The sequence below is a fragment of the Protobothrops mucrosquamatus genome, unplaced genomic scaffold (genome assembly GCF_001527695.2).
Source record: "Protobothrops mucrosquamatus isolate PMUCROS unplaced genomic scaffold, P.Mucros_1.0 scaffold1189, whole genome shotgun sequence".
NCBI lineage: Eukaryota > Metazoa > Chordata > Lepidosauria > Squamata > Viperidae > Protobothrops > Protobothrops mucrosquamatus.
This window is the reverse complement of record NW_015387401.1, coordinates 123,338-151,000: the sequence shown is the minus strand read 5'-3', so window position 1 is coordinate 151,000 and position 27,663 is coordinate 123,338. Positions and strand designations below refer to the sequence as shown.

General features: G+C 36.5%; 1 protein-coding gene across 1 annotated transcript in view; it reads left to right on the top strand.

Moving 5' to 3' along the window:
• The window catches only part of EEFSEC (eukaryotic elongation factor, selenocysteine-tRNA specific), a 111,467-nt gene that overhangs the window by 50,133 nt on the left and 33,671 nt on the right, over positions 1-27,663 (top strand). The window contains exon 5 of the mRNA XM_015820854.2: positions 4,886-5,042. Within this exon, the coding sequence (XP_015676340.2) occupies positions 4,886-5,042 (157 nt within the window). The remainder of the gene's footprint in view (positions 1-4,885; positions 5,043-27,663) is intronic.

The following is a 27,663-nucleotide window of genomic DNA, read 5'->3' as shown; positions in this document are numbered from 1 at the left end:
TTCATACCTTGGGAATTAGGTTCACTTGGTTGCATCTTTGCTTTGCCAGTGCCCAAGGAAGCATGTTTATCTTTCCCTGTGCAACAAGCTTGCTGCCTCTTATATATGATTGCTTAATTATGAATCCAAACTTGACTCCCACTGGTTTAATAATCTTTAAATTAAATTCAGTGCAGCTGGTTTAAAACATTAAGTGTAATGAACATGATTACATTTTAACTTTAAACTTGAAGTTTTGAAAGTTGGCCTGAAATATTTTGTCTTATTCATGCAGGCAAAATATTTTCCAAATATGAAAGTGGTATGGAGATAAATGTGTCAATAGGAATAGAGACAGATATCTGAGGACTTTTCTTTTGCATAGTCTCCTTACCTTGACTGCCGTATAGCTTCTTCAAAGCTGTAATGTTTTGCCCTATGGTGTTTTAATTTCCTATATTCTCCTGCTTGTTTTCTCAAGCCTTCAGGTACTATTTACTCAGATTCTCCTAACAATTACATCAAATCGGGCTAACTAAAGTAGAAAAGACTGGTGGAAATTTTTATTAAAGAGCCAGATTGCATCCTGGTTCATTTGCTGAAGATAATATAACCCTTCTCTTATCTAAATCATTTTTCTTTCAAGAACTGATCTAACATTGTCATTCTCTGGATCCATGAAGAATCCAAGCATGTGCCCACCTCACTACTGCTAAAGGATAGATGTTTCACTGGGATAGAACAGGAAAAAAGGAGGAGAAGTTGAGACCTCCAGTGAAGGGAGAAAATCCATCAACAGTCTACCCAGGGTTTAGAAAATCAGCCAAGGGATTGAAAGGAATAGACACAGGGATTCCAGCTGGCGGAAGTATGGAGGGCGTGGAGGCATAGGAATTCTGGCTATGGAGGCTGTGGAGGGCTACAGAGGCCATAGCAGTCCCAGTAGTGACCTTGGAAACCTAGAAAATCACAGTGTTGGCCTTGGGGCTTGGGAAGGCTGTGAAGGCCTGAGACACACGCAGAGGCTCAAAGCAGCAAAGTTTCCAGCTCACCAACGATTCAACCTATGGAAGTGTGGCTGACTCCATCCCTCTGGATGTTATTGGGTGGAGTGGAGGTCCACAGGTGCTGACCCTTTTTTTAGCCTAGGGGTGATTTGCCCTACTACTGAACTGGGGGGGAGGTAAGGAGGACCGGAGTGTTTTCTTCTTCTTTTTCTTCCTCTGCAGAGAGGATCCTTGGTGGCTCTGAACTTTTGGTTTCTGCTTTTGAATACCAGGTCAAGTGTGTAACAAGGCTACCCTAATTTATGATTCTTATCTTGGGGGAGAGGTCCAACCTGGCATGTCTTACTAACACCTGGTTGGAACAGGGGGGGGGGTTCTCCTCTAGGAAATATATCCACTTGGGTGTTTTGTTTTGCAACAAACCAAGAGCTCTGGAAGGGGAGTAGAGATGGCTGTTGTCATCCAGGAGTCGATATGGCTTTTCACAGACTTTCTTCCTTTCTTGCCCCAGTTGTTAAGTTAGTCACATGGTTGTTAAGTGAATCTGGCTTCCCCATTGACTTTGCTTGTCAGGTTGCAAAGGGTGATCCCATATCCCTGGAACACTGCAACCATCATAAATATGAATCAGTTGCCAAGCATCTGAATTTTGATTGTGTGACCGTGGGGATGCTGCAATGATTGTAAAAACAGTCATAAGTCACTTTTTTCAGTGCCAGTGTAACTTTGAACGGTCACTAAATGAACTGTTGTAAATCAAGGACTATCTGTATAGCAGCAGAGACTGTACCTGTGTAGTCCTGTATAGTGGGAGGACTCAGAACAGAATTATAAAAATGGTGTTTCGGTCCAAGCACTTGCTTTTTATAACTGCATTGTGATGTTGCATGCATATATGAAAGAATGGCGCCTGATGTACAATGCTGCTTTTATTATTTTGATGAAAGCACCAAACTTTTGCAGACATCCATAAGGATTTGTCAAAGTCTTCTAAGCACTGTTAATTTAACAGCACAAGAAACGTTGCTGGACATCTCTGAAATTTACTTTTTAACGACAGTACACCTAATTTGACAAAAAAAAAAGCAATCAAAAGCATCATAGATCATCCAAAATTTCAAATTTGAGTTCATGGAGAAAGGAGATATTTTTAACCCCTCCATAGCTCAGAACTATTTCCTTCTTACTTCAGTGCATGTATGGATTCTATCTTATTAATTACCTGATTAAAGCTGTTTCTATTCCATTGCTTCAGTTACTGCAGATATTACATTATGTTATGTTACATTACATTAACATTACATTACATTAGGTATTATAGAGGCAATTCAGAATCCGATCAGAGATATTTGTAAGCAGTTGTGTGAATGTCCTACTGAGTTTTATTCCCAACTTCTAACAGAAAAGAATAACAATATCATTGACAATATCAATTTTAGAACTTTTCCAAAGCTTTCTAGGACACCACAGACTCTTATCAGTTTTTTTGACTGAAATATTTAATTATTTAAATCCAACCATTACTAGCTATCCATGAGAGGGAAAAGGCCCCACAGGGATCCCCAAGCTTGGAATATCTCATGAAACAAAAAGCTAAATTATATTTTTGGCAAGAAAAATATATTACTCCTAATACAAATGGAATATGCCCACAGTTGTCATAGCTAGATTGAACCTCTAACCCAGGGGTGTGAAACTGCCAGCCCACGGGCCGGATGCGTCGTGCTGAAATCGCACCCATCTCATTGCCGGCAATAGAAAAAAAGTCACGACACATTGTGATGCGTCATGTGACGTTGCAAGTTTGACACACCTGCTGTAAGCCATACCCAACAGACTAATCCTGAACTAAAATCAATCAACATCAAAGGATTGAAATACCATGTCATAATTAGTCGGTCAATTCTGTTGGTAATTTCATTAGGTGGCAAGTGGCTAATCTATCATTGATATCCAAATTAAATAGACATATTTAATAAGAGCCAATTATTTCACAATTATTTTATAAGGAAGATATGATCCCTCTGGGTCATACTTGTAATACCTGTTTATCAATAATTTACTATTTCACAAAAAATAGTCAATATGTAAGAAATTTTTTAAAAGTTAAGCCTTTTCAGCACAATAACAACTTGTGTTCAGACACCATACACTAGATATCTACGGTAATGTTTTATTCATCTTTTATAATAACAGTAGATATAACCTCTCGTTCTTGCATTAGGTATATATCATAATCACTAAAAATTATGTCGCTAATTTTATCGCTAAAATTCACTTCTACCTCTACCTCCACCAGCTTTCCATTTAATAATCATGATTTATTAAGGAACCTTGGGTGCAATTCCAAACATCCGAAGCATCTTTTACTACCACTGGCATTGACAAAATTACCATCAGGCAATTGCAAAAGGCAGCTTTATTTGGAACAGCTTATATCTTGTGGTGATAGCTTTAGTGTTATTAAACAACATCTGCCTATCCCAGATCCTTAGGAAAGACTCGACAGGTTGTGCAAAAATGCCAAATCCAGCCTAAACATCTGGCTGACTGTGAGATCAACCATAATAATAATTTATTAAATTTATATGCCACTTGACTCCTACCAACTCAGGTCAGTTTAAAATTGTTAAAATATTTTTAAAAAAACAATATAGAAAACATAAAAAATAGCACAAGAAAAAGAAATGCTGGCTCAGGAATTCTGGGAGTTGAAGTCCACAAGTCATAAAAGAACCAAGGTTCCTCACCCCTGACCTGTATCGTTCTGATCCCAAAACAACTGAGTCAAGCCTTGTTACTAGTACTTGGATACAAAATCACCAAGACATTCCAGAGTTGCAGGCAAGAATGGAAAAACTTGGAAGATGTATGGTTGCCCAGAATATTATGCGAATTTAGTATGAATTTAGTCACCATTAGCTGAACTTGATTCAAGTTTTAATGTTACCATAAAAGCCCAATTTAAAGAGGCAATTATTATGCCTTTTAGCATGTGTTACATTTCTCAGATTGGCAACTGTTAAAGTGACTTGATTAAACAAGATGTTTTATAAAGTTGTGGCCTTTTTAATTCACACAGCCCCTGGAAGAAGGTCATTATCTGGACTCCTTGTTTTCAGTTTGACAATCTCTTTGTAAGCTCTTAAACAATGTTCATTTAGAAATTGTTAGGGTTAACTATTGATTTTATTGGGCTATCGTGATTTTTTTTTTTTTAGTACTATGAACTATCTTGTCTGAGGATGGCTTCTAGTACACACTTACTATTCAAAGTGTGAGCTTTTGATGATGTATCTGAAGATTTCATCCTGTCTCCTTTACTATTTAACATCTAAAAACATCATTCCAATATTTGGATGAATTGGGTGTTTGGTGCTGGGTAATATCAATATGATGATGATGCCCCAAATTAGTTCTCCCGAAAGCGTACCTATAAGTGATAATGGGCTGAATGATGGTTAATAAACTGAAATGGAATTTAAGCAGGATTGAAGAGTTTGTTCAGTGTGAAGGGTAATAAATTTAGAGACATGGTAGATATTTTATTCTAGATGGAGTTATTTTTCTACAGATGGAAAAATTATGCAGTTTTGAACTGTTTCTTCATTCAAGACATGCTCTGTATCTCAGATTAAACCAGTGGTTAGAGGTGCTTTTTATCGCCTTCAGCTGATATATCGGATATAATGGTTTATAAAAAAAGTGATCCTAGAATAACAGTGCATAATCTTTAGGTTAATTATCATAATGTACTACATGCTGGACTGTTCTTATATGTAGTTTAGAAAACTATTTATAATACTACTGGTAGTATAGGAATGCAGTGTAGAAGTAATAATATATGCATATTATACAAAACAATTTTGTTTTCCTTTTTTCCTTTGTTTAATTTGCAGCTGTGTGATGATTATAGTGTGATTGGTCGTTCATTATTTAAAAAAGAAACAAACATTCAAATGTTTGTGGGTTTGAAGGTCAAGCTATCTACAGGAGAAGAAGGTGTAATAGAAGGAGGCTTTGGACAAAGTGGAAAATTTAAAGTCCGCATTTTGGGTAAGTATTTGTTTTTGCCACTTTTGTACATCGAGGAGAAGGAATTCAGATTCCTATGCATGTAGGAATATAATATAGTAGATAGCATGTGATTAACTTCAAAAGAAACTTCTAGATTGGTAAGCTTATATCAGGTACTTCAATGCCACTTACTAATACAGTGAAAAGCAGCTTGCAACAATTTCTCAGTATAGTTTATTATAGGAAGAAGGTATTACTCCATTTATGTACTGCAGGCCATGGTTTAAAGAGTTTGGGCAGATACATCTGCGACAAACTACAGTGACACCAAATTGACAGAACACACTCAATTATGTAATGACACCAATGTCATGATTATATAGTGAAGTAGGCAATTTGTCCCCCTTCCACTATGGACATTGATAATTCAGGATTAGACTATTAAAGCTGCACTCTCATCTAGCACCTAGATCCCTTGCCAGTAGTAGGCGGGAGAAGACAGGGAAGGTCATCAGTGGGCCATAAGTGTTGGCAGTAGAGCTCAGGATGGCCAAAAGGGCAGCGATGGGGGGGGTTGAAGTGAAGGTGAATATGGCAGAAACAGGAGACACATGAGGTACTCACTTTATAATGTTACGGTCCTGGCCTAATGACAGGAACTGGGACTACAGACTTAACAACTGTCATTGCTAAGTAGTGCAGTCATGTGACAATTCACTTTCAGAGTAATTAAGGACCACCTGTGCTTTATACACTACTATAATCTGTTTTTTTTCCCTGTAAAAGCTTAAAAGTATCTGTATGAGCTGTGTTCAAAAAAAAAAAAGTGCAACATTCTGGAACACCAACATACGGGTTTGAATATTTTTCCAATCAATTAAAAAACACATGTAAACATGAAATCATCATTACTTAATAAATATAATACCATTAGTTCCTGAAGTGCTAAAATAAAATTGAGAACATAGGAAATATTTTGCAACAAGTATCAAAATGTCATTTTGCCAAGCAGATTCAAGTGTAAGCACAAGATGCTTAGAGAGCATTGATAGTAAATGTGCATTGCTAATGAATTTTAAATTTTTTTTCCATACAATATATTTGATAGAGAATTTCTTTTCATGTATCAATCAGAACTGTAGATAAGCTCTCTTTTTAAGGATCTCAGTGCTATTCAGTTACGACTTTCTCAATCTTTCTTTCCTCTTGACGTATTTACTTTTCCTTCATATATTTGTTTCATAATTTAAGAGCATAACAGTGTGCTGCTGGATTGGACCCCTGGCCCTTTCTTTTTCATTCTCTACATCAGACGCCCCCAACCTTTTGGGCACCAGGGACTGGTTCTGTGGAGAAAGGTTTTTCTCTGGACCGGAGAGGGCGTGGTTTCATGTGCTGCCTGCATCCTGTGGATGGGGCTTCACTTTTTTGTGTGGACCGAGAGTGAGATGGGCAACATATAAATTTAATAAATAAATAAATGTGGAGATTTGTTTGATTCTCTGCTAGCAACCTGACATCATCTGCAAATAAATAGACGTGCCTATTCATGTCCTGACTAATGTACCTCAAACTTTTCTAATAATTAGATTGAATTTTGTACTCTTAAATTAATGTCAAATTGTTTTAAAAACTAAAATTTCTTTTGACTTTTAAGATGCATTTAATATAGTAACAGGAAATATTTTTTTGGATTTCTCAGGTAATGTTTAATAATAAATGTTTTCAGTTTCCTTGATGATGGAAACTTAATTTAGTAATCAGTATATTAATTCTCAGAGATTGGGTTTTCATACAGTTGCAACATTTTAACCTGAAATTCATGGAATATTTTTTTCAGAAAAAAATTAAAAGAAGTCTATAATATAGAAAATATTAATGTGTCTAGTACTATGGATACTTCAGCAATGGGAGATAATTATTATATAACATCGTAATGACAAATCTATACCTAGCTTGTAAGAGTTGATATATGATTTTGTCGACATTTGTATTGATTTTCTTTTAATTGGGGCAGCAAGAAAGGATAGCTTATTTTATGTGGGAAATAACCTTTAGGAATTCCAATTAATAAGGAGATTTAACATTCCAGTCAGTGAGCTGTGCAGTTTTATGTAGATTATGGGAATTAACATCTGAATGTATTTTGGTTTTAATAAAGAGATTTGATATTGGCAGTTAATGTCTTGTTCAGTAGAATCTTAGCCAAAACAAATATTTTTCAAATAACAGAAACAGTAATGTTGTATTTGGATTTTATTATATTGGAGGTGGCATGTTTTCATATTAAATGATCCTTTACATCATCTGGTAATGTACTATGATTGCCTCTATAACTTATACTAAGCTTTCCTCTCCTCCTCCTCTTCCTTCCTTCCTTCCTTCCTTCCTTCCTTCCTTCCTTCCTTCCTTCCTTCCTTCCTTCCTTCCTTCCTTCCTTCCTTTAGTAGAATTGTTCAGTATTGCATTAGAGGTTAAACAATAAAATATACATTTGCCTTTCACCTTTCATTAAATGGCTTGTGAAATGAATAATAATTTTGTACAACAAATTTCTTCCCTGCCCATCTTCTTGCTGAAAACAAGCTTCAGTGTTTTTCTCCACATTATGTAGCAATAGTAACGTAAATAAGACAGTTTGTAGAATCAAAACATTATGCTCTGTGGAAAATAAAAAGCAGGTTAAGAAGATTGCTAAACATCCCTGTTTCTTTAAGAGCGACCAACATTTCATATGGAGAATAGTAATGTGTTTGACATTGTTTAAGTCAAATATAGTTCACATTCCATTGTTAGATCAGGGTTGCTTTTTTATATGTTTGTATCCTGAGTTGTTTTTTTTTTAAAAAAAAGTTCTTTAGCTAGTCTTATTCCCTTTTCTATTTGTCTCTCTCTCTCTCTTTTGTTTTTTTCTCATAAAAGTTAAGTTTCATAAAAATAATGGCTATTCATGTAGCCATTAAAAGCTAGTTTAGAAAATTCTTAAGGACTCTTGAAGGTACCTTAAGGATGCCTATGTAATACACCTCCTATTTCTGAGACAACTGGAAAGTTTAATTTGTTGAAAGTGACCTAACAGTAAGAGATACAAAAAGCAAAACCACATGGATATATGTGTATATTTGAGTTCTTAGAGGCAGTTGCAAAAAAAATAAATAAAAAGAAAATGAGGCAATATGAATAACTTACTTGCTATATGTGAACAGAACGCACAAAAAGGAAACAAAAAAATCAGGAGAAATCCGATAGTACCTTTTCCAACTAACAGATTTATTAAAAGGCATATGCTTATGAAAGCTTACGCTTTTTAATAAAATTTGCTACTTCAAAATGGTGTTAACTGAACTCCTTTTTTTGCCACCATAGACTAACACAGCTCTCCTCCTACAGTATCTGTAAAAACGGGAAATTATATGCAACTTGTTATGAAAGTGTTTTGGATAATTAGTCGTAATAATATTAGGATTATATTTGCATTCAGCTAGCCTATTCACACAGTCACATTGTAATCCTAAATATGCTTTCCTGGGTGAGTCCTATTTTATTTTACAGAGTTTATTTCTGAGTGGACATATATAATTTTTCTATAACCTGCATTTTCAAAACAGAAACGACGCTGGAATCTTAATGCTGGAAACAGAAATTGTGGGCAATGTTTGACAATTTAAAAAATTTGTAGGGAACTGATAGATCCTTTGGTTGTCAAAGAATGTCTTTGGCTTCCTGCTTTTTCTTTATGGTATTTCCTATTTCTTCTGCTTTCCTCTTAACATGTAACATCCATGTAATTGTGCCTAAGAAAATGAAAAGAGGACTTGAAAAAGGTTGAAAGGATTAAAAATGGTTTTGTTTGCAAAGATAAAAATAGGTATAGTGAAAATGCATGGTGAAAAGCTCTGAATTTTAAAATTAGCCATTATTATGCACATACAAATTCAGTCATCCCAAAAAGTATGACAACATTCACTCCGATGCACAAGTAAGTTCGTAGAGTATTATAGCTTATGAAAAGCAACTGTTTCTCATAGGCAGTGCATATAACATCCATAATTTGACATAATTGTATTCATTTAGACTTGCCAGTAGCCTCTTCCCTTTCAGTTTGGCAGTAATCTTCAACATGCTTAATCAGAGACAAGACTCACTTTTGTGCAAATGTCTATCCATCCAGGAGGAAGATTAATGTTCGGATGGGAACAAATTCCATTATTTGTACTTCTCTTATGGAGCAATTGAGAAACAGATCCCACTCTTTTATAGTTAAGAAATTAATAATCAAGTTCATTTTCATGAATTCAGATAAAACAATATGCCATCATTCTATGGCAAATAGCAGTAACCCCTCCTCTCTCTATACATACATACACACACACACTCACACACACACACACACACACACACACACACACACTCACTCACTCACTCACTCACTCTTTATGTTTTGATTTTGTTATACTAGATAATTCCCAGGTTTCAAGCTGGTTTTCATTGTCCTGAAATGGACCTAATCAGGTAGCTGTTAGGAAAAGATTTGTCCTTCCTGTTGCTCTGTGGCACTTTTGTCTGCAGGGGTTTTCTCTACTCTTTCTGAGCTGAATAATGAGATATTGCTGTATGTATGTATGTGTTATTTAAAGCCAGCCGTGTTTTTTATTCAGAAGAAGCCATGCATATCCAACATATTCTTAACTATTCTTTGAATGCTTCTGAGTTAGTCTGACTTTAAACATAAAACATCTTTCTTTTACTATGTAAGAACAAATAAGCTGCACTGAGCAGAATATCAGTTATGGATTGATATTAATTTCAGTAGTCTAGGGCATTTTCTTTGAGGAGCTAGACAAACCAAAAATATGGTTATTTTTCATGGTGTGTTACCTTTGATTTTCCAAGGCTATATTTTATTTGCACATTTACTTCCTTTCAATAAGGTACTATTATTATTATTTTATTCAGTCTTTAAAACGTTAAGCACCCTCTTTTTAAAACAAAAAATGTTTGCCATTGCTCTCAATAAGAAGTATTCACAACTACAGACACAAAGTGGGGAGGATATTTTGTTTCTACACTCAAGATAGAGGTATGATTTTTCATAGTAAACTTACTCTAAAGTGATAAAAGAAACATTTATTCAGAAATAGTTCATCCCTGATTTTTGATATCAGGTATCATATAAACAAATGTGTAGCTGAGGATTTTTCTTCTGATGGGGAACACCTTTGAGTGTATTCTATTATTTGGCATCATGGTCTCTGGATTTCATTTGCATATCCTAACTAAAATTTTCTGCTAAGAAAAACTACCTATCTTTATCAAAGTTCATCTATTTCTGAATGCTTCATCATTATCCCATGTTCAGAATGTTCAACAGTAATACAGGGCTATGAGGGTTTAATAGAGCTCAGATTCCTGCCCATCCCTAAAATTTAGCATCATAGCTCTTAAGAATGTTTTTTTTTTAAAAAAAAGAAATGCTTAATAGATGGTATAATCTCAGGATGGATCTAGTTGTAGAAAATAGGCAGTTCAAACACATTCAGCAACACTTGCTATCTGGAAAGGCAATTTTGGGGGGAAATGGAAGCAGAGCACTTACATTTTGAGCCCATGTGTGTGCATTTACATGCATGGGAACAAGCTATTTAACATCTATAAAGCCAGAAGAAGTTGCTTGAAACATCAGGAATTTAAATGCACATGTGTGTTTTCTGCTGTTTTTTAAAGCACCCCAACAGCTGCCTAAAAGTGAAGAGTCTTAGACTGTATCTAATATTGTCTTGCTGACTTTTTGTACTTACATACTCTTTATTTGTGTGCAGCTGTACCTTATACCTTGGTTTCCTTTAGCATTTTGTCAGGAAAAAATCTGTAAAGTTGATTAGATGACTGCTAAAAAATAATGCCACAAAGAAATGCAAAGGCATAACAGCTTACTTGTTAATGTACTTCTTGCATTGATTAGATGAAAAGGTGTAGAAGATGCAGTACATGCAAATCTTTCCCTGGCTTATTACCAGCTATTGCTATCTTTGTATTCATCTACTAAGCCAAGAGGGCATCTGGTAACTAACCGGATATCTGACCTCCCTTGGAAGACCCCGAATAGGTTGAGAGTTGGAATGCCTAAATGTAAAACCAATTTGCTCTGGTGGAGGCTCTTAGTGGATAACAACACGCTAGGTGACTGTGGAGAAACACAGAGGCCGGATCATCTGCTGGTATGTCAGTTACTACCAGAAACATGTACCAATAATGACTTATTTTTGGCTAAAGACAAAGCCAAGAAGGTGGCTTCATTCTGGCACTTTAAAGTTTGATCTAGACATGGAAGAAGACAACGATTTGGTAACTAGAAGTTTAAAGACTTGGTATGGCAATGTCTTCAATCAGAATTATTTCTGTGTTTAGAGAATTTAGTTGTCAGAGTACCACCTAATGTTTCTTTTGGTTTTGAACAAACATGTAGGACTGTTCTTTATAAGCCTCATGAGTCAATAAATCAGAAGAAAACATTTAGAATGGAGATGTTGTGGCCCATGGCAGAGGGTTTAGGACATTCAGGCATGGAAGTCACCCATCTCAGCCATTTACACCCAGCTTTCCTACTCTGCTGGCCCTCCCCCAGCCATTCTCCATGGCTAATGGGACCCTGGCCCTCTGCCCCTCACCTATCGTCCCTGTCCATTCACCCAGACACCGTTTGCCCCGGGCCTTTGGCTGCATGAGACAAATAGCCCTAGCCAGTCGGGTGGCAGGCAGAAGCAATGGTGCTGTGGGGGCAACGTGTGATTGGCAATGGCCGATCGCAGGGGCTGTGGAGACAGTATGAAATGCAAGATTTTTTTTTAAAGTACTGTGGCTGCTCCACAAGTTTTGGGGCCTTGCAGATCAGTCACCAGGACAGGAGGGGGAGTGGTAATGGGAGTAGCAGCCGCCAGGGCCACGGGGGGGGGCAGACAGGTGAGAGTGTATTGGGGGACTGGGAAGGGGGCCTCAAGGGGGTGTCACAAAGACAGCTTGGCTTGCAACTCAACTCAAATGAAAGAGGGGAGGAGGAGCAAGGGAGCGTGGCTTCTAGTGTTGCAGGGGGGCTGGGTGTGTGTGTAGGAGAATGGCAAGGCCAGTGCAGCTTCTGCAATAGCAGGCGGCATGAGGGGGCACAGGCGAACGGCAAGGCAGACACAGCTTCTGCAATTGCAGGGGGTGTGGGGGGGGTGCACAGGTGAACGGCAAGATCGGCGTGGTTTCTGGCATTGCAGGGGGCATGGGGGGTGCACAGGTGAACTGCAAGGCCAGCACGGCTTCTGCAATTGCAGGGGGCACAGTAAATAGCAAGGCCAGCCCGGCTTCTGGTACTGCAAGGGGTAGCAAGGCAGGTGAATGGACGTGGTGCGTGCCTTGGGGGCAACCAAACTGCCTGTTAGGTATCAGGTCAATGTGGCAATAGCGGAGCTTCCCCAAGCTGCATGTCACCTTTGTTCGTCTCTCCCCCAGCATGCCCCCTGCAACATCAAAATCCGCGCTGGCCTTGCTGTTCACCTGTGCACCCCATCAACCCCCCACCACCACAACGCCAGAAACCACACTGGCCTTGCTCTTCCTCCCCTCTTTCGTTGGAGCTTACTGAGTTGCAAGCCAAGCTGTCTTTGTGAAGTCCCCTTGAGGCGCCCCTACCTTCCTTCCTGGTTCCCCCCCCCCAAACACACTATCTTCAAGGCCCCAAAACTTGCAGAGCAGCCACAGTACTTTTTAATAAAATCTTGCATGGCATGCTCCTCCCCCCCACAGCCCCTGTGATCACCCATCTCCAATCACACACTGCATATAGAAACAATAGATTTGAAGTCAAAGAAGTACATAATTATGTTAATGTAGATGAAGAAGCATGTTATAATTAGAGAGTTCTATATGAAGGAAGTTTTATTTAGATTTTTAATCAGTTGTTGATCTACTGCTAAATTAATAGCAACAGGTAAGTTGATTTTTATATTCACAATTAGTAACATATGGTGGTTTCTGAGGTCAATGAGACAGTGCAATTTCAGTTAAGTAAGTAGAATTAGATTGTTTTGGTTCTCCAGAGATGAGTTGACATGTTCAAAGACTCCAACAGAAAATGGCTTATCATTGAAATTTTGTGAGACTTCCTGCTGTTCGCAATTTTTTTCTTGTGTGTGCATTAAAACAGGATAATCTTAGTCTTTAGGGCAAATGGAGTTTAGGTGAGTTTCCTAGCATGTTGCCTTCCATTTATTTAAAGAAAAAATCAGAACCAGTGGCCAATATAGGTTTGCTATGTTGATCTGAAGCTGAGCTGGATTTCAACAAGAAGTGAATGCAAAATTCCAAGGACAAATTGTTGAAACTGTAAGTCAGTAAATTGCATTTTATTTTAAAAGGTGGAGATAAACTTTGCTTGTTCTTTTATAATTCCCATTCCCCTTACTTTCTGAAATTAACAAAAAATGAAAATCCTTAAGAGTGTATTTGAAGCATAAATCTTCCCTGTTGCTACATTATAGACCGAAGCCATCAGAGGGTGATGACCAGGAATGCATCACTTTTCTTTTACAATTCTTTTTTAGAACAGATTAAACTATGGAAAGATAATATGCGGGAATCTGGATTATTTTGATGTTGGTAGCATTCACCCAAAGAAAAAAGTCCGCCTTCCAGTAAAAGGTGAAATATTTATATGATCTGAAGAGAAACCAGAGTATTGAGCTCACTTCAACAGCACTAAAAATGTCTGACTTATAAGTATGTGTTGAGTTGGTTTTATAACATCTTAAGGTAATTAGCTGACTTGATTTTCACATTAAAGACTTATTTTCTTGATTTCTGGATCAAGATTTATTTTGTGTGCTCTCCAAACAGATGTATGTTTGGAATACATTTCTGTTTTGGAATACCAAGCTACTCTACTGTTTTAGGAAACCCAGAAAGTACAACTGAAAATTTATATGAATAAATTTAAATAAAAATAAATATTTTTTTCCTTTGGCAGCATTTAGGCCTTAGTTACAGGAGGTGTATAATCTGAGTCTCCTTCTATGTTTACAAGTCTGTGTTTCTCCTCTGTGTTGCTTCTTTATAGCTAGAAAAATAAATGCAGAAATGTTTGCTGCCTCTTTTATTTAATCCTCACTTACTCAGAGATAACTACTGTATTGCCATATTGAGAACTGATTAATATAACTATGATTTTTAAAGCTAGCTTTCTCAAGAAAACATGACTTTTAAAGCAATTCAGCTTGCTTTAAATTAGCCGTCATTAACTGTGTGTGTGTGGGTTTGTTCCCAAAGTTACAATAAACTGTTTTAACCAAACACATAAATGAAAATGTATTAAATCCTCTGTATTGTTGAAGACAAGAACTTTATATAAAAAAGTCAAGGAGTTGGAGAGAATAATAGCAATACCAGTTCATAGTGCTTTACAGCCCTCTCTAAGCAGTTTACAGAGTCAGCAAATTGCCCCTAACAATCTGGGTCCTCATTTTACCAACCTTGGAAGGATAGAAAGCTGAGTCAACCTTGAGCCAGTCAGAATCGAACTCCTGGCAGTGAGCAGTGAGTTAGCCTGCAATACTGCATTATAGCCACTGCATCACCATAAGGATAATAATCGGATCTCTCCAGAATATTTGGAAAGTACCAAAACTACCAAAAGCACAGCTAGAAAGTCTGTGACAAGTCAACAAAAATACCATTAACTGACCAGCAACGTATTTAAGAAGTAATGTCAAAAGAAAAAAGAAATACTTTTTTTAGGAAATGGAACAAGAAAAAAACTCAAATTGCAAACAAAAAAAAATATGGTAGGTAGTGTAAAATAGTTTTTGAAGAGAATGTTGTTTATGATATTAAAACAGCTAGTTATATTTTTAAAATTGTTATATCAGAAACAGGAAAATAGCTGGGGGAGCACTTGAAGCATTGTATGGCAAGGAGGAGCAAGAGATTGCAAAGAAGCTAAATTAATCCTTTAATATCCATCTTTATTGCAGATACCTTTCAGTGTAGGTATTGTTGCATAAACTGTTATTTTCAGAAGCAGAGATTAAGGAGCTGAGGTGTAACGGGGCATGGATGTAAAAGACAGGATGTGATTGCTTCAGCCTCCCGGATGCTCATGAGAAGGCTTCAGATTTTTCTTTTACAATCTTGTGGCACATTCCCTACAACTCCACCAGCGCTGTTTTATCAGAAAGAAATTAAGTGGCGCACACTTCCTCTACAGCTTTTGCTGGTGAAAATATATGTTTAAGGCTAGATCCTTCTCAAAATTAATATTACTGGTTCATTAAGAATTCTAAACATTTTATATGTAGCCAAGTCAGACACTAGAAGACAATTGAATACGGTAAGAGAAAAGAAAGGAACAGTTGTTCCGAACAGGTTGATTTCAGTCAGCTTCTCCTTCTAGTAAAAGATCTAAGCACACCCGCAGAACATATTTATATAGCTCAGATATCAGCCAATAAAATAAAACATAATCTGTACCTCAAGTACCTTCACTGACTGTAGCTTGCTATCCAAATTGCTAGCTCCACGCCCTGTTGTATCAGCTGTGGTTTTGCTCATACTGGCTTCCAATCAGCATTGGAGAAGATTTATTAATCATGGCCATCAAGTTGATATTAGTTTTTTAGTGACCTCATAGCTATACTTTTTCCATGACACTTGAAGAAAACATCAAATCAAAACAAAAGGCAAAGGCAAAATGTATTCTATTTGTGTAAAACTTGCCTAAGAGCAAATATTCACTCTCTTGACTGACTCTTTATATTTAATTTCTGGAAGCTTTAGTTTTCTATTCCTATTACCTTGACAGGTCACTGCTATTCTTTAATTCTTTTGGCATGTGAACCTGTTGAAGTGGGATTTTTCTGTATTCACTGCTTGTTGCAAATCACATGTTCAATGGTAGCCTCATTTCTATTGACATCTTAGTATGTCAATTTTATCTAGTTCCATAACAATATGAAACATTGTATATTATTATTATTATTATTATTATTATTAATAATAATAATAATAATAATAATAATAATAATAACAACAATAGAATTGGAAGGGACCTTGGAGATCTTCTAGTCCAACCCCCTGCTCAGGCAGGAAACCCTATTCCATTTCAGACAAACCCTATACCAATTCAGACTGTTGTCCAGTCTCTTCTTAAAAACTTCCAGTGTTGGAGCATTCACAGCTTCTGGAGGCAGGTTGTTCCACTGATTAATTGTTCTAACTGTCAGGAAATTTCTCCTTAGTTCTAGGTTGCTTCTCTCTTTGTTAGTTTCCATCCGTTGCTTCTTCTCCTGCCTTCAGGTGCTTTGGAGAATAGCTTGACTCCCTCTTCTTTGTGGCAGCCCCTTAGATATTGGAACACTGCTATCATGTCACCCCTAGTCCTTCTCTTCATTAGACTAGACATACCCAATTCCAGCAACCGTTCTTTATATGTTTGAGCCTCCAGTCCTCTGATCATCTTTGTTGCTCTTCTCTGTTTTTTTCTGAAATTTTCTTTGTTTTGGTAATAGACAGTAGGATTTCTCAAGTTCAACCATTGCTGTCTCCAGCTGCTGGCAATATTTTCCCTAACATCATGACAGGCTATTTCATTTTAAAACAACATCTTCATGGACAAATGGAAGGTAATAGAACCTACTAATCTATATAGAAAACATTTTTTTCAAAAACTTCATTTTAGCAGAGCTTGCAGGTAAGATTATTGAATTTCTTTCACTCTTCAATATAGTTGAATGTCCTGCATAAAGTTAGGAAGAAAGTCTTTGAGAACCTATTTGTATCTAATATATACACACACAGTTATGTGAATACGTACATGATTGTTCACATTTATTGAAGTGAGGGCCTCTCCAAGATTGGTCTCAGTTAAACTTGGTAATTTTAGATAGCTAAAGTCAGAAAGCTGGTCATTGCATATCAATTTGCCTATTTGTGATTTTTTTTAAAAAAAGTCATGATGTACAGAACTTTGAAGTTGCAATAACTATATGCTGTAAGAATGACTGTACCTCTCCTGTTTGTATTCTGCCCTTTCTTTCATTAAAAATATCATGTGTGGAGCTAAGATCCCTCAAATCTAATGATGGAGTTGATTTATTAAGGAAAGTTGGAAACCTATGTGATTTAATAACCATCTATGTCTCCTACGTTTTTGGGGTAAAAGTTCAATTTTGAAAGCAAGTTGCTGTGCTTAAGGTTATTAGTGCAGTTGGGGGCATAGGTTGCGGATTCTCTTCCATTTCTCTTTTACAAACAAGGTAAAGAAGAAAATAAAGAGAAAGCTCGTATCTGTGAGCAATCTAGGGTAGAGTTTTCTAGTCCAACCCCACCAAAGAGTTTTAATTGGAGCTGTCTGAGCCAGCCTTAATACAATTTAGTTATCGCCAAGCAGAAGGATTTTATTTATGGAACAGGCCTCTCCAGAACTTCCTTCGACCTCTGAGAAACTGTGAATTTGAGAGAGCTGTTTCAGCCAGCATGCCAGGTTGGTGTATGCATTTCTTTAATAAGGCAGGGATTGATGTCTCTTACAGTGCAGAGGTTAGGTAAACAAGAGCCCCCTGCTTCACTGGTTTCCATGTTCAGTTACTTGTCTGTAGGGATCTCAAAAGGTTAGGTTAAACTCCCTTACAACTTACAATTCAAGGTAAACTTCTTACCCATGATGCCAGTTTACAACTCCCAGCATTTTTTTTTAGGCAGGCTAAAATGTTAATTACAATGATCAAACAGACTTTAAAGTTTTAAATATACAAGCATTCATCTTCTGGTGTAACAGTTTCTTCTGGAAACAGAGTGTTCTTAAAAACACACAATGTAGATAATATTGTTGATTCAAAGTCCCCATTCCTCAACAATATCTCTGAACGCCATTTTAAGCTGCTTATCTTGTTATGTCTCCAATATAGAAACTAAATTTTTCTTTCCCATGAAAATGCATTTATTTTTAAAAAATTAATTTCAAAATATTAATATTGAAAATTAAATATTCCAGTATTTTTTTTAGCCCTTAATCCATTTAAGTTTTTTTAGAGCCAAAATTTTGTCTTGCTTTTTGCGGTTTATTTTGAATTCCTAAAGCTTATGAAGGTGCAGTTTTATTTTATTTTTTTATATTAAGGATTGAAGGCACTCCCCTGCTGTTTCCAGCCTTGTCATTTTGAAAATGTCTAGCTTCTTTAAAGCAGTTAGGCAATTTCCAAAGCTGATTAGCAAAGGAAGTATGAACTTTGTGTCCTTTCACAGCTTTTACTATAGTTGGAGCAAGAATGGCAAATTCCCTTGATTCCTGGTTCTCCCATCCTTTGGCCACCACTGCCTTGCAGTCTCTTTGTGAGAAGCAACCTCCACATATAGAACACAATGTGGGTAATCCCACATGTTCTCTTTTTCCAGAGAGGGATAAAGGAGCCAATATTTACTCATTAGTTCCTTGTTCTTAGCCACAATCATCAGCTCTGCTTCTCACAGGGGTGTCTTCAATCTGCCATTTCTTCCCTGGAAGCCACAATCAGTGCAGTTCTGAGTACTACATTCTGGCTTTAACCCAACTGAAAGGGATCTGAATAATCCATTTCTTTTGGGGCCCACTGGAGCTGCAAGCTGACAACATTTTTGATAACCTTTCCTAAAAAAACAAGATGACAATTATTGGATTATCAAATGAAATAAATTCAATCCTTTTTTTATTTTGCATCTTGTAATACCTTATTTGGTTCCCCCCCTTTGCCATACAAATGTAGATACATCATTCTATTATTGGATTGTTTAATTGTCACATCAGTTGTCAGAATGAGTATTGTGTGAAATAAAAATAATATCCTAGGCAAAACATTCATCTTAACCAGAGAAATTTTCCCCAATAACAGTTTATTTCCTGCCATCTTAACTTACCTTTTTAAACTTCATTCCATATCTTAACATGTTTATTTTGAAATAACATACAATTCATATTTGTCAAATTGATGCTCAAGTGTTTTACTTCTCGATCTTAAAATACATTTTATTAATCAATACTATTTGATCTTATGTCTTCATATTTTTGTTAACATTTTTGTGCTCTGTTTGTTAATCTTGAAACCAACTCGTGCCCAGGTTTTTTAAAATTTTCCTATTAAGAATTCAGTTTTTTAAGGGATTTTCAAAATTCAGCATCAACTCATCTGCAAAAGCTTGATGATTCTCAGCTTGTAAGTCTCTTTTCTAATTTTTACACCCACCATCCTCTCCTCCCTCTTATATCTCCATTAAAAATTTCAAGACCATAAAATTTTTGTATCTCACATGATTTAGTTAAATCTCCATGAACAGTAATTTGTGCTTTCTGTGGAGTATAGATTGACTTTACCCATTTTATGAAATTCTCTCCAAAGTTCATATTTTCCAAAATTTTAAATAACAAAGTTCAATTCAGATTATCAAAAGCTTTCTCTACATAAAAAAAATAATAATGCAACTTGTTTTTCATTGTGTTGTTCCAAATATTCTAGAATGTCCAACACATCTGACATTGTCTTTTAACTGACTTTTAGGTTAAAAAATAAAAACTCACATTGATCTTCATGAATAAATTTTTGCAAGGTTATTTTCAGTCTATCAGCTAGAGCAGTGACGGCGAACCTTTTAGAGACCGAGTGCCCAAACTGCAACCCAAAACCCACTTATGCATCGTCGGGTGCCGGGTGGGTGTGGCCCATTGGGTGGGTGTGGCCCATTGGGTGGGCGTGGCTGCGGTGGTAACGGCAGACTGGGTGGGACTAAAAAGTTCAATCAATCAATTCCAACTTTGCAAGATCTTTTTTTTCCTGCGAGAAGTCGAAATGGACTGATTGATTGAACCTTTTTTTTTTTCACACGGCGGCGGAGGCCTAAAGCGAAAAGGTTTTATAAAACCCAGCTGAAGGCCTGGGACTGGGGCAACAGTGCGTGTGCCCACAGAGAGGGCTCTGAGTGCCGCCTCTGGCACCCATGCCATAGGTTCGCCACCACTGAGCTAGAGGATCCAGAGGCCTTTACTGTAAAGCAAGAAAATGTTTTACATGGTTGCATGACTTTCTTGAATATCTCTTCTTATGGCAGCTATATTTATGCTGCTCCCATAAACAATATAATGTTGAACTCAGCTATTTTGTTACTTCAGCACATTATTAAGAATATTCATATCATTTCAATTTTTAAAAAAGAAAAATTAAACAATCAGGGCTATCTTCCATGCATATCAATACCTAGGTGAACTTTTTCTTTTGGGCATTGCTGTAGTGCACATCTTTTACTTATTTTGAAACTGTATGCATGGTGAGTACTATTTCCTGCAGGAAGGATCTTTTCCATTGTTGTGTTGTATGCCATCCTAGGAGTATCCCCAAATGACAAAATGACAACAACAGTGATAGAGGTATAAAAAATTAGAATACAATCCTTGTGCTTGGCTGGAACTTAGAAACATATTAGTTTTTTTTAAAAAAAGATATGATTTAACTTATTTAAAAAGAGAGGTTATTGAACACATGTACTTCAATCCTTACAGTGAGAATGGGCAAATCTAGAGAATCTCATTTGCTTTACTTGATTAACTCAGGAATTCATTGTAAAGAGTTTTTAGTTAATTAAGTTAAATATGAACTGTACAGTGGTTAGTTTGATTTGATTTAAAGTGCAGTGGACTGTGTTTGCTAGTTTTGTATAGGTATCATACCATAAACCCTTTAGCTGTTTTTGTACATATGCCAAAATGTGCTCAAATATATTTGTGATAACTTTTCCTAATGTATATGTGTTGTTTGCAGTAATTGTGTTATAATTTTGCTCATCTCTACTAAGTATGTGAGTGTGTATAACCACATCATTTTAGGTACCATTTTATTGTATTCTCTTTTAAGATTCATATCCTTCCATTGTTAAACTGGCCTGTAATCCCCATTTTACAAATATATTGTAAATGCTGGAATCATTCTGTTAGGTTGACTAGAGATCAGGCTGTAGATTGTGAATGTTGTTTTTCAATTTCTTTCTCTTTATGTATTTGATGTCCAAAATTTTGAGCAGCATGGGTAACTGAGTAGATTTTTGTGTTATGGAAACTTGCTGTTTCCGGAATGATACCCTGCAAATATTTAAGAACAGGATTACGTCCATGATTTGTACTGTAGCTTCTTGTGCTCTATTTGGAAGGGTAGGTAGAGGAAAATTGTATATTACATTATGAACAAGATTTGTGGATGATAGATCAGGTTCAAAACTTGGCCACTCAACCTTTTTACTTCATAACAAAGTCCTTGGCTATCACTGCAGCACAACTTTAGGCTATGTTTAATGATATTGTTTAAAATAAATACATAGGAACATAAGTGCAGTTGAGAGAATTAGAATATTGTCACATGTCTTTAAAAATTACTTGGCATTTAAGGAGGTCACATGGTTAGTTGAAGGGGAAAATCTGACATAATTGGGTAATTCAATATTATTTTTGGGGTTCAAACTCCATACTCATGAATCTGTATATTTTAGATGACTATGTACAGTGTGTAGGCTTTAGGAGCTTTTAGTGAAAAGACCATTTGTGTCTAGTCCTAGTAGGGAGGAGAAAACCTGCTACTGGCTGATGAGAATGAGGGGTGCCTTTATTCAGTGAAATTATTAGAATTTTTTTGACCTGGTTTCTTCCCTTTACTGTGCTACAGTCTAGAAAAGATGCTGTTGCCAGAGGAAGTGGGGTAGTAGCCCAGGTTTTTTCCCCAGTTGTGTTTGGGGGTAGGGGTCTGTCTTATTTGTTCTATTGTTTTGGAGCATCCCATCTTCAAGCGGGGGTGTAAATTTAAAAAGTGATCCAGTGGTGGGCCATTGTGCAATAAACTTTTGGGAAATCTTTTCATGAGGCCTCAAAAACTGAGAGGTCCTTGTGTTGGTTGTGCTTCACCAGACTCACCTGTTGACGGTTTCACTTAATGTTGTGTTTCTTGAATGTAGCAGTATGCCATCATTTGAACCCTTTCCCTTCCTATTTGCTATGTTTAATAAAACTGTTATCTGTTATAGCTCTGATGCCTGTAGGATCAATTCTTAGTTTTCCAAATTCTCCCATTACAATTAAAAGTTAATGTGGCAAGAGTCTTTAATAATTCTCCTACCAACATTCTGAATGGTATCACAAACAATTTTAATACGTTTTCTGAATTTTGCTGTTGACTTTTAACATTTAAAAAGTTATGATAACGTCATTACTTCAGTAAAACAAATTCACACATTTCTTAAAACATATAGTAAACTTTAATAGCATGCCTTGTTTTGTACATGTGCTTTAGTTCATAACAGTGTTTTCCTTTTAGGTATAAGTTTTATTTCAAAATCTAGCCTCATGCCCCATTTTATTAATTTTTCTGAATGGTGAAACCCAAGATACATTTTTGTATTACTTCAAAAATCTATTCTAATTAATGATGTGCAGCAACGTCATGTAATCATGCTCTATGCATTCATGTTACTTTATAGACCCATGCCTCTTCAAGCAGTGTATTTTGGTTGATGAAGTTGATAGTATATATGTGTTGATCCCAAGCATCCTTCAAATAAGACTCAGTCGTGTTTTTTTTGAAACGGGCTGTTTCTTTGTGCGAATCAAAGTGCGGGCCCAACATTGTCTGCTTTTGTCGTCCTTAAATAATATGTGCAGTCTCACTTAAATATTGTGCTTTGCATTTAATCAGTATTAATATGATAACAGGGATGAAACAACTGAAGCGAGCCCAAAGAGATTATCTTTCCTTAGCCAAGTGCATCCATTACCTTGGAATTATAGGTTTCTATTAAATGAAACTGACAGATGGGCATTTGGAGGTAGCTGTGGAAGAGAGCAGGAAAGATTGAGAGGAAGGAGAGAGCAAGGGCAAAGTTAAAGTTGAGGAAATCTCTATGAAAGTAAAAACAAATCATCCATCTTGATAGGTTGGCATTTTACCTTCATTGATGCTGAAATTGAATCTAGCAAAATTCAGAGATTATACTAATGTGATTATCCAGAAATAAGTGGCAGTGGCAAAACAAGAATTTGCCATTTTGGCTAGAAAAATCAGTCCTGTTCCTTGACCAAAGTAATGTCTTAAACATTTGGAAGAAAGCAAAGGGAGGGAACTTTATGAAAGAAAAAAAAATCCCCATTGAAGCCTTTTCATCTAGTCATTAAACAATAAATCAAATGAATATCTCCATTTAGGAACTGTTGCAACAATGTTAATAGCTGTGACTAGAAAGAAACCAAGACAATAATACTATAAATAATTGTAGATGTGGAAGATTACACAGAGAAAATAACATAATTAAAATGATTTTACAAGATGGGCAGTTCACTAAGATAGATAGTGTAATACAATATGTTAAAATATCTGTTGTTTAATGCAAGATTGTAGATGGGAAGCATCTGTCTTGACAGTAAATTACCAAGAATGATCCTTACTGCAGTACTGTATTGGAGAAATCTTTTACTTCCTTTCAAGGAATAAGGAATTATATTCATAATATGTTTTATAAGTTAATATAATTTTGTCTAGTGTATACACAGCTTTATAAGTTAATATAGTTTGGTCTAATGTTTAACCAGTTTGGTCTAGTGGTTAAGGCATCAGGCTAGAAATTGAGGGACTGTGAGTTCTGGTCCCAACTCCAGCATGAGGAAAACTGGGTGACTTGGGGCTAAGTTACCCTCATAAGATTGTTGTTGTGGGGAAAATAGAAGGCGGATGGAGTATTATGTATGTTCACCACCTGGAGTTATTTATAAAAATAATAAAGGGAGGATATAAATAAATATCAAGCCAAAAAAGTGGGTGGGGCTTTTCTCTGGCAGCTCTTTTTTAAGCTGAACATAAAGCAGTAGTTAGTGAATCTCCAATATTCAAGTTTGAATAAGAGTTAAAAGAGATGAATAGGACAGGAGAATAGCCTCTTCAGCGAGTCCCTTGGAGTTTAGAGTTTTTGCTGTTTTACTAATCTCCAAAAACTAAGCAGGATAAGACATACTTATATAATGAATAGGAGACCATCAGGAAATCCTAGAGCTGTAGGCTAGGCAGGAAACTTTTTTAAAAAAAATGGCAAAAGAAGGCAAAAGCAAAAGTATGATTTCTGAAGAAAACTGCATGGATGTGGTCTATATTAGTCATCAGGATCTAAGCTCAACTCAAGGAAGTATTTAGTGTTAGGCATTACTGTTAACATTTATATTTGTTCAGAAGAAATGTAATAATATGCTTATTATGATTATGGTCTCTTTGGTTATATTTTATAAACACAGATATTCCTTTTTAAAATGTTTTTAGTGAAATTGGGAACATTATATCTTCCACTGAAATAAGCCATCTAGTTTCCTTCTTTTTTTAAAAAAAAAATTACACTATTGAACCATATTATCTGTGAAATAATTAGAAGTACAGTACAAAAAAAACACCCTTGATGCTCCAGTATTCCATTCAAAAAATTCAAAACAGAATTTTAGTTCAAGGAGTTAAGTTTATGTTTATTTTACATAATTTGCATACTTTGTTGAAACCACCACGTTTTCACCAATTTCCTGAAGGGTGGGAGGCAGGCGTTCATTTCAATATCAGGTTACTATTCTGAAGAAAGGGGGCAGCAACTGAGACCATGAAGATAGCACTGTCTGATCAAGGGACACTTGAAGAGGTATCCAACTAGATTTTATGAGGCACTGATATAAGGTGTTCCTATTGATACCTAGGCCCTGAGCCATGTAGGCCTTTAAAAAGTGACAAACAACACCTTAAATCATACCTGGAGACAATTGTGATGGTCTTAGGTTTGATGTTTTGAAAAGTCTTAAATTCCTTCCTTCTCTGACATATCTGCCACTTTTCTATAGGAATATTAATGTGGATTGCTATTTAAGTTTGTTTGATTTTGAAAGCTTTTCAAAAAAATAAATACCCTTTCTACTCTATCTATGGTGATAATTGATAGTATAGGTGAAAGTTCTATTCTTTATGTCCCCTTAAATGCAAAATCCTGGATTTGTTTGTAGTCCATAATGTATCCACTGATTCATTATTGCACAAAAACTGTACTCCACAAAACTCATTAAAAATATAGAAACGTGGATTTCATTGGCTACTTTTGTAAATGTCCATATCCTTAGCGCATAACACTTTAGTCCTTCCTGACCTACGGGCCACAAGGGGGCAGTAAGATGTAGATAAAGAGTTAGAGATTTACCCCACTTTGCCTTTTACTCTGTCTATTTTTGGACTAAGACTTTGCTAATCAAAGATCACTTCCTTCTGCCTTTCTTCCCAAGAATACCCACAGACACAGATAGAGACACACACAGACACAGAGTACTTGGACTCTCCTTCTAACTGGAGTAGCTAGCTAGTTATTAGGCTTTCCTTGTGTCTATGATGTATTTCCTGTAAATCTCTTCTCTGTTATAGTTATAAAACCTGCATTACTAATTGGAATGCTTCAGACTCCAACTATGAATACATACCATGCAGAAAATCTAAATTAAGTTTCCTGACATCTGTAGGTCTAAAATTTCTTACTGAAAGTATTAATAACATACACCTTAATGGGAGTTGACTGACTTCAATCTTAAAAAGAATGGAGCAGAGGTTGTCATTAGCAATTTTCAGAATTCTATGCTATACATTTTTAACAAAAGGAAAATAATTAATTATTATAAAATATTCAATAGTATGCCTTTCATTAGCAAGATCAGGCAGAAAAAAAGCTAGGGCAGAAATAATTACCCACTTCTGCCAGTGGTGGGATTCAAATATGTGAACAACTGGTTCTCTGTGTGAATGCCGCTTCTGGAAGTCCATTCTGGGCCTGGGCAACAAAAAATTAGCTACCGGTTCTGCCGAACTGGTGCGAACTGGCTGAATCCCACCACTGACTTCTGCCAAACCTTAATAGAAGGGAACAGTTGTGATGAAGAAAACCTTTTGTGCTCTCCGTACAAAAACATTTGTCCCATGATGAACCTGAGGAAGAAATAAAAAATATCAACCAGATCTAACAATAAAAATTTAATGGGACTTCAGGTTTTTTTTAACATCTTTTTTGATCCATTTCTGCAGGGGAGTGATTCATTTGTAGTCTTATTCTTACTTAATCTCATGTCATACTAGGGTTTTTTTTGTAAGCGCAATTTGCTAGTAACAATGTCCAATTACAGTGAAAATAGATGGAGGCTTCTGTGATTGTCTCAATCTGTCTGGGGTAGCGAAGGTCTGCTTAAAAGGAATGGATCAGAGGTTATCATGTGAAATTAAAACTAGAGACTTAGAGCTATCAGTTGACACACTTCTCTGTTGAATGCTGCAATATAGTTGAAGCTGCATATTAGCTTAGCAGATCATGGGAATGCCACAGACCTAGTGTACTTGGACATCAGCAAAACCTTTAACAAGGTTTCTCATAGTAGTCTGTTTAATAAAATGATTGAATACAGCTAGTGATGTTATGATTGACTCACAATTGACTGAATACCATATCCAAAGGGTACATTTTGTCTAGGAGGTAAGTGGAGTGCCACAGGGCTTTCCTGAAAGAATTGGGGAGGCACTTCATGTTTGTAGATAACACTAAAGTAGGAAGAGTAAATAATGACTTACATGTAAGAGAAGATTAAAAAAGATCTAGACAAGCTTGGTCCAAATCAAATAGGATGGAATTGTAAAGTGAAATAATTTTTTTTGCGTCTGGATAGAAAAAATAAAAGGCTTAAGTTTAAGACAGGGAAGGCCTGGCTTGGCAGTAATATATCCCAAAAAGATAGGATCTCCTTGTTGATCACAAGTTAAACATGAGCTACTAGCATGATGCAGCTGCTAAGGCCATTATTCATTTAATGTTGGTTCCTTTGCCGCTTCCAATGTAATTATATCTTGAAGCAATTTGCAGATTGAGACTACAGGCTCCAGAATTCCAAATTAACATGTTAGTGTATGAAAAGAATCAAGATATCCTTGTGAATCACAAATTAAAAATGAGTCAGAAGTGATATAGCTGCTAAAAAGAAAAGTGCTATCTTGAGGTGCAATATTAGGAATATAAAGTTCAGACCACAAGAAGTAATTGTTGTACATTACTCTTCACTTCAGTCCACATATGAACAAGGACAACCACAGACTGGAATAAGTTCAGAGGAGGACTGCCACATTTAGTCAGGGATCTAGAAACCAAGCTCTACAAAGATTATTAAAGTACCTGGATATATTTAGTCTAGAGACTAGATCAGGGGTAGGCAACCTCGGCTCTTTTATGACTCATGGACTTCAACTCCCAGAATTCCTGAGTCAGCATAGCTGAAGTCCATGAGTCATAAAAGAGCCGAGGTTGCCTACCCCTGGACTAGCTGAATGATCTCAGTTTTCAAATATCTGAAGAGGTTTCACCCAGAAGAAGGAGAGGACTTGGAAGCCGTAAGGGTCTGGATGGGGAGGAACAGACTCAGGCTCAACCCTTCCAAGACCGAGTGGCTGTGGCTGCCGGCGCCGCGGCATAGTCAGCTGACTCCATCGCTGACTATAGGGGGCGAAATTCTGGCCCCCTCGGAGAGGGTGCGCAATCTGGGGGTCCTCCTGGATTCGCGGCTGACGCTGGAAGACCAGTT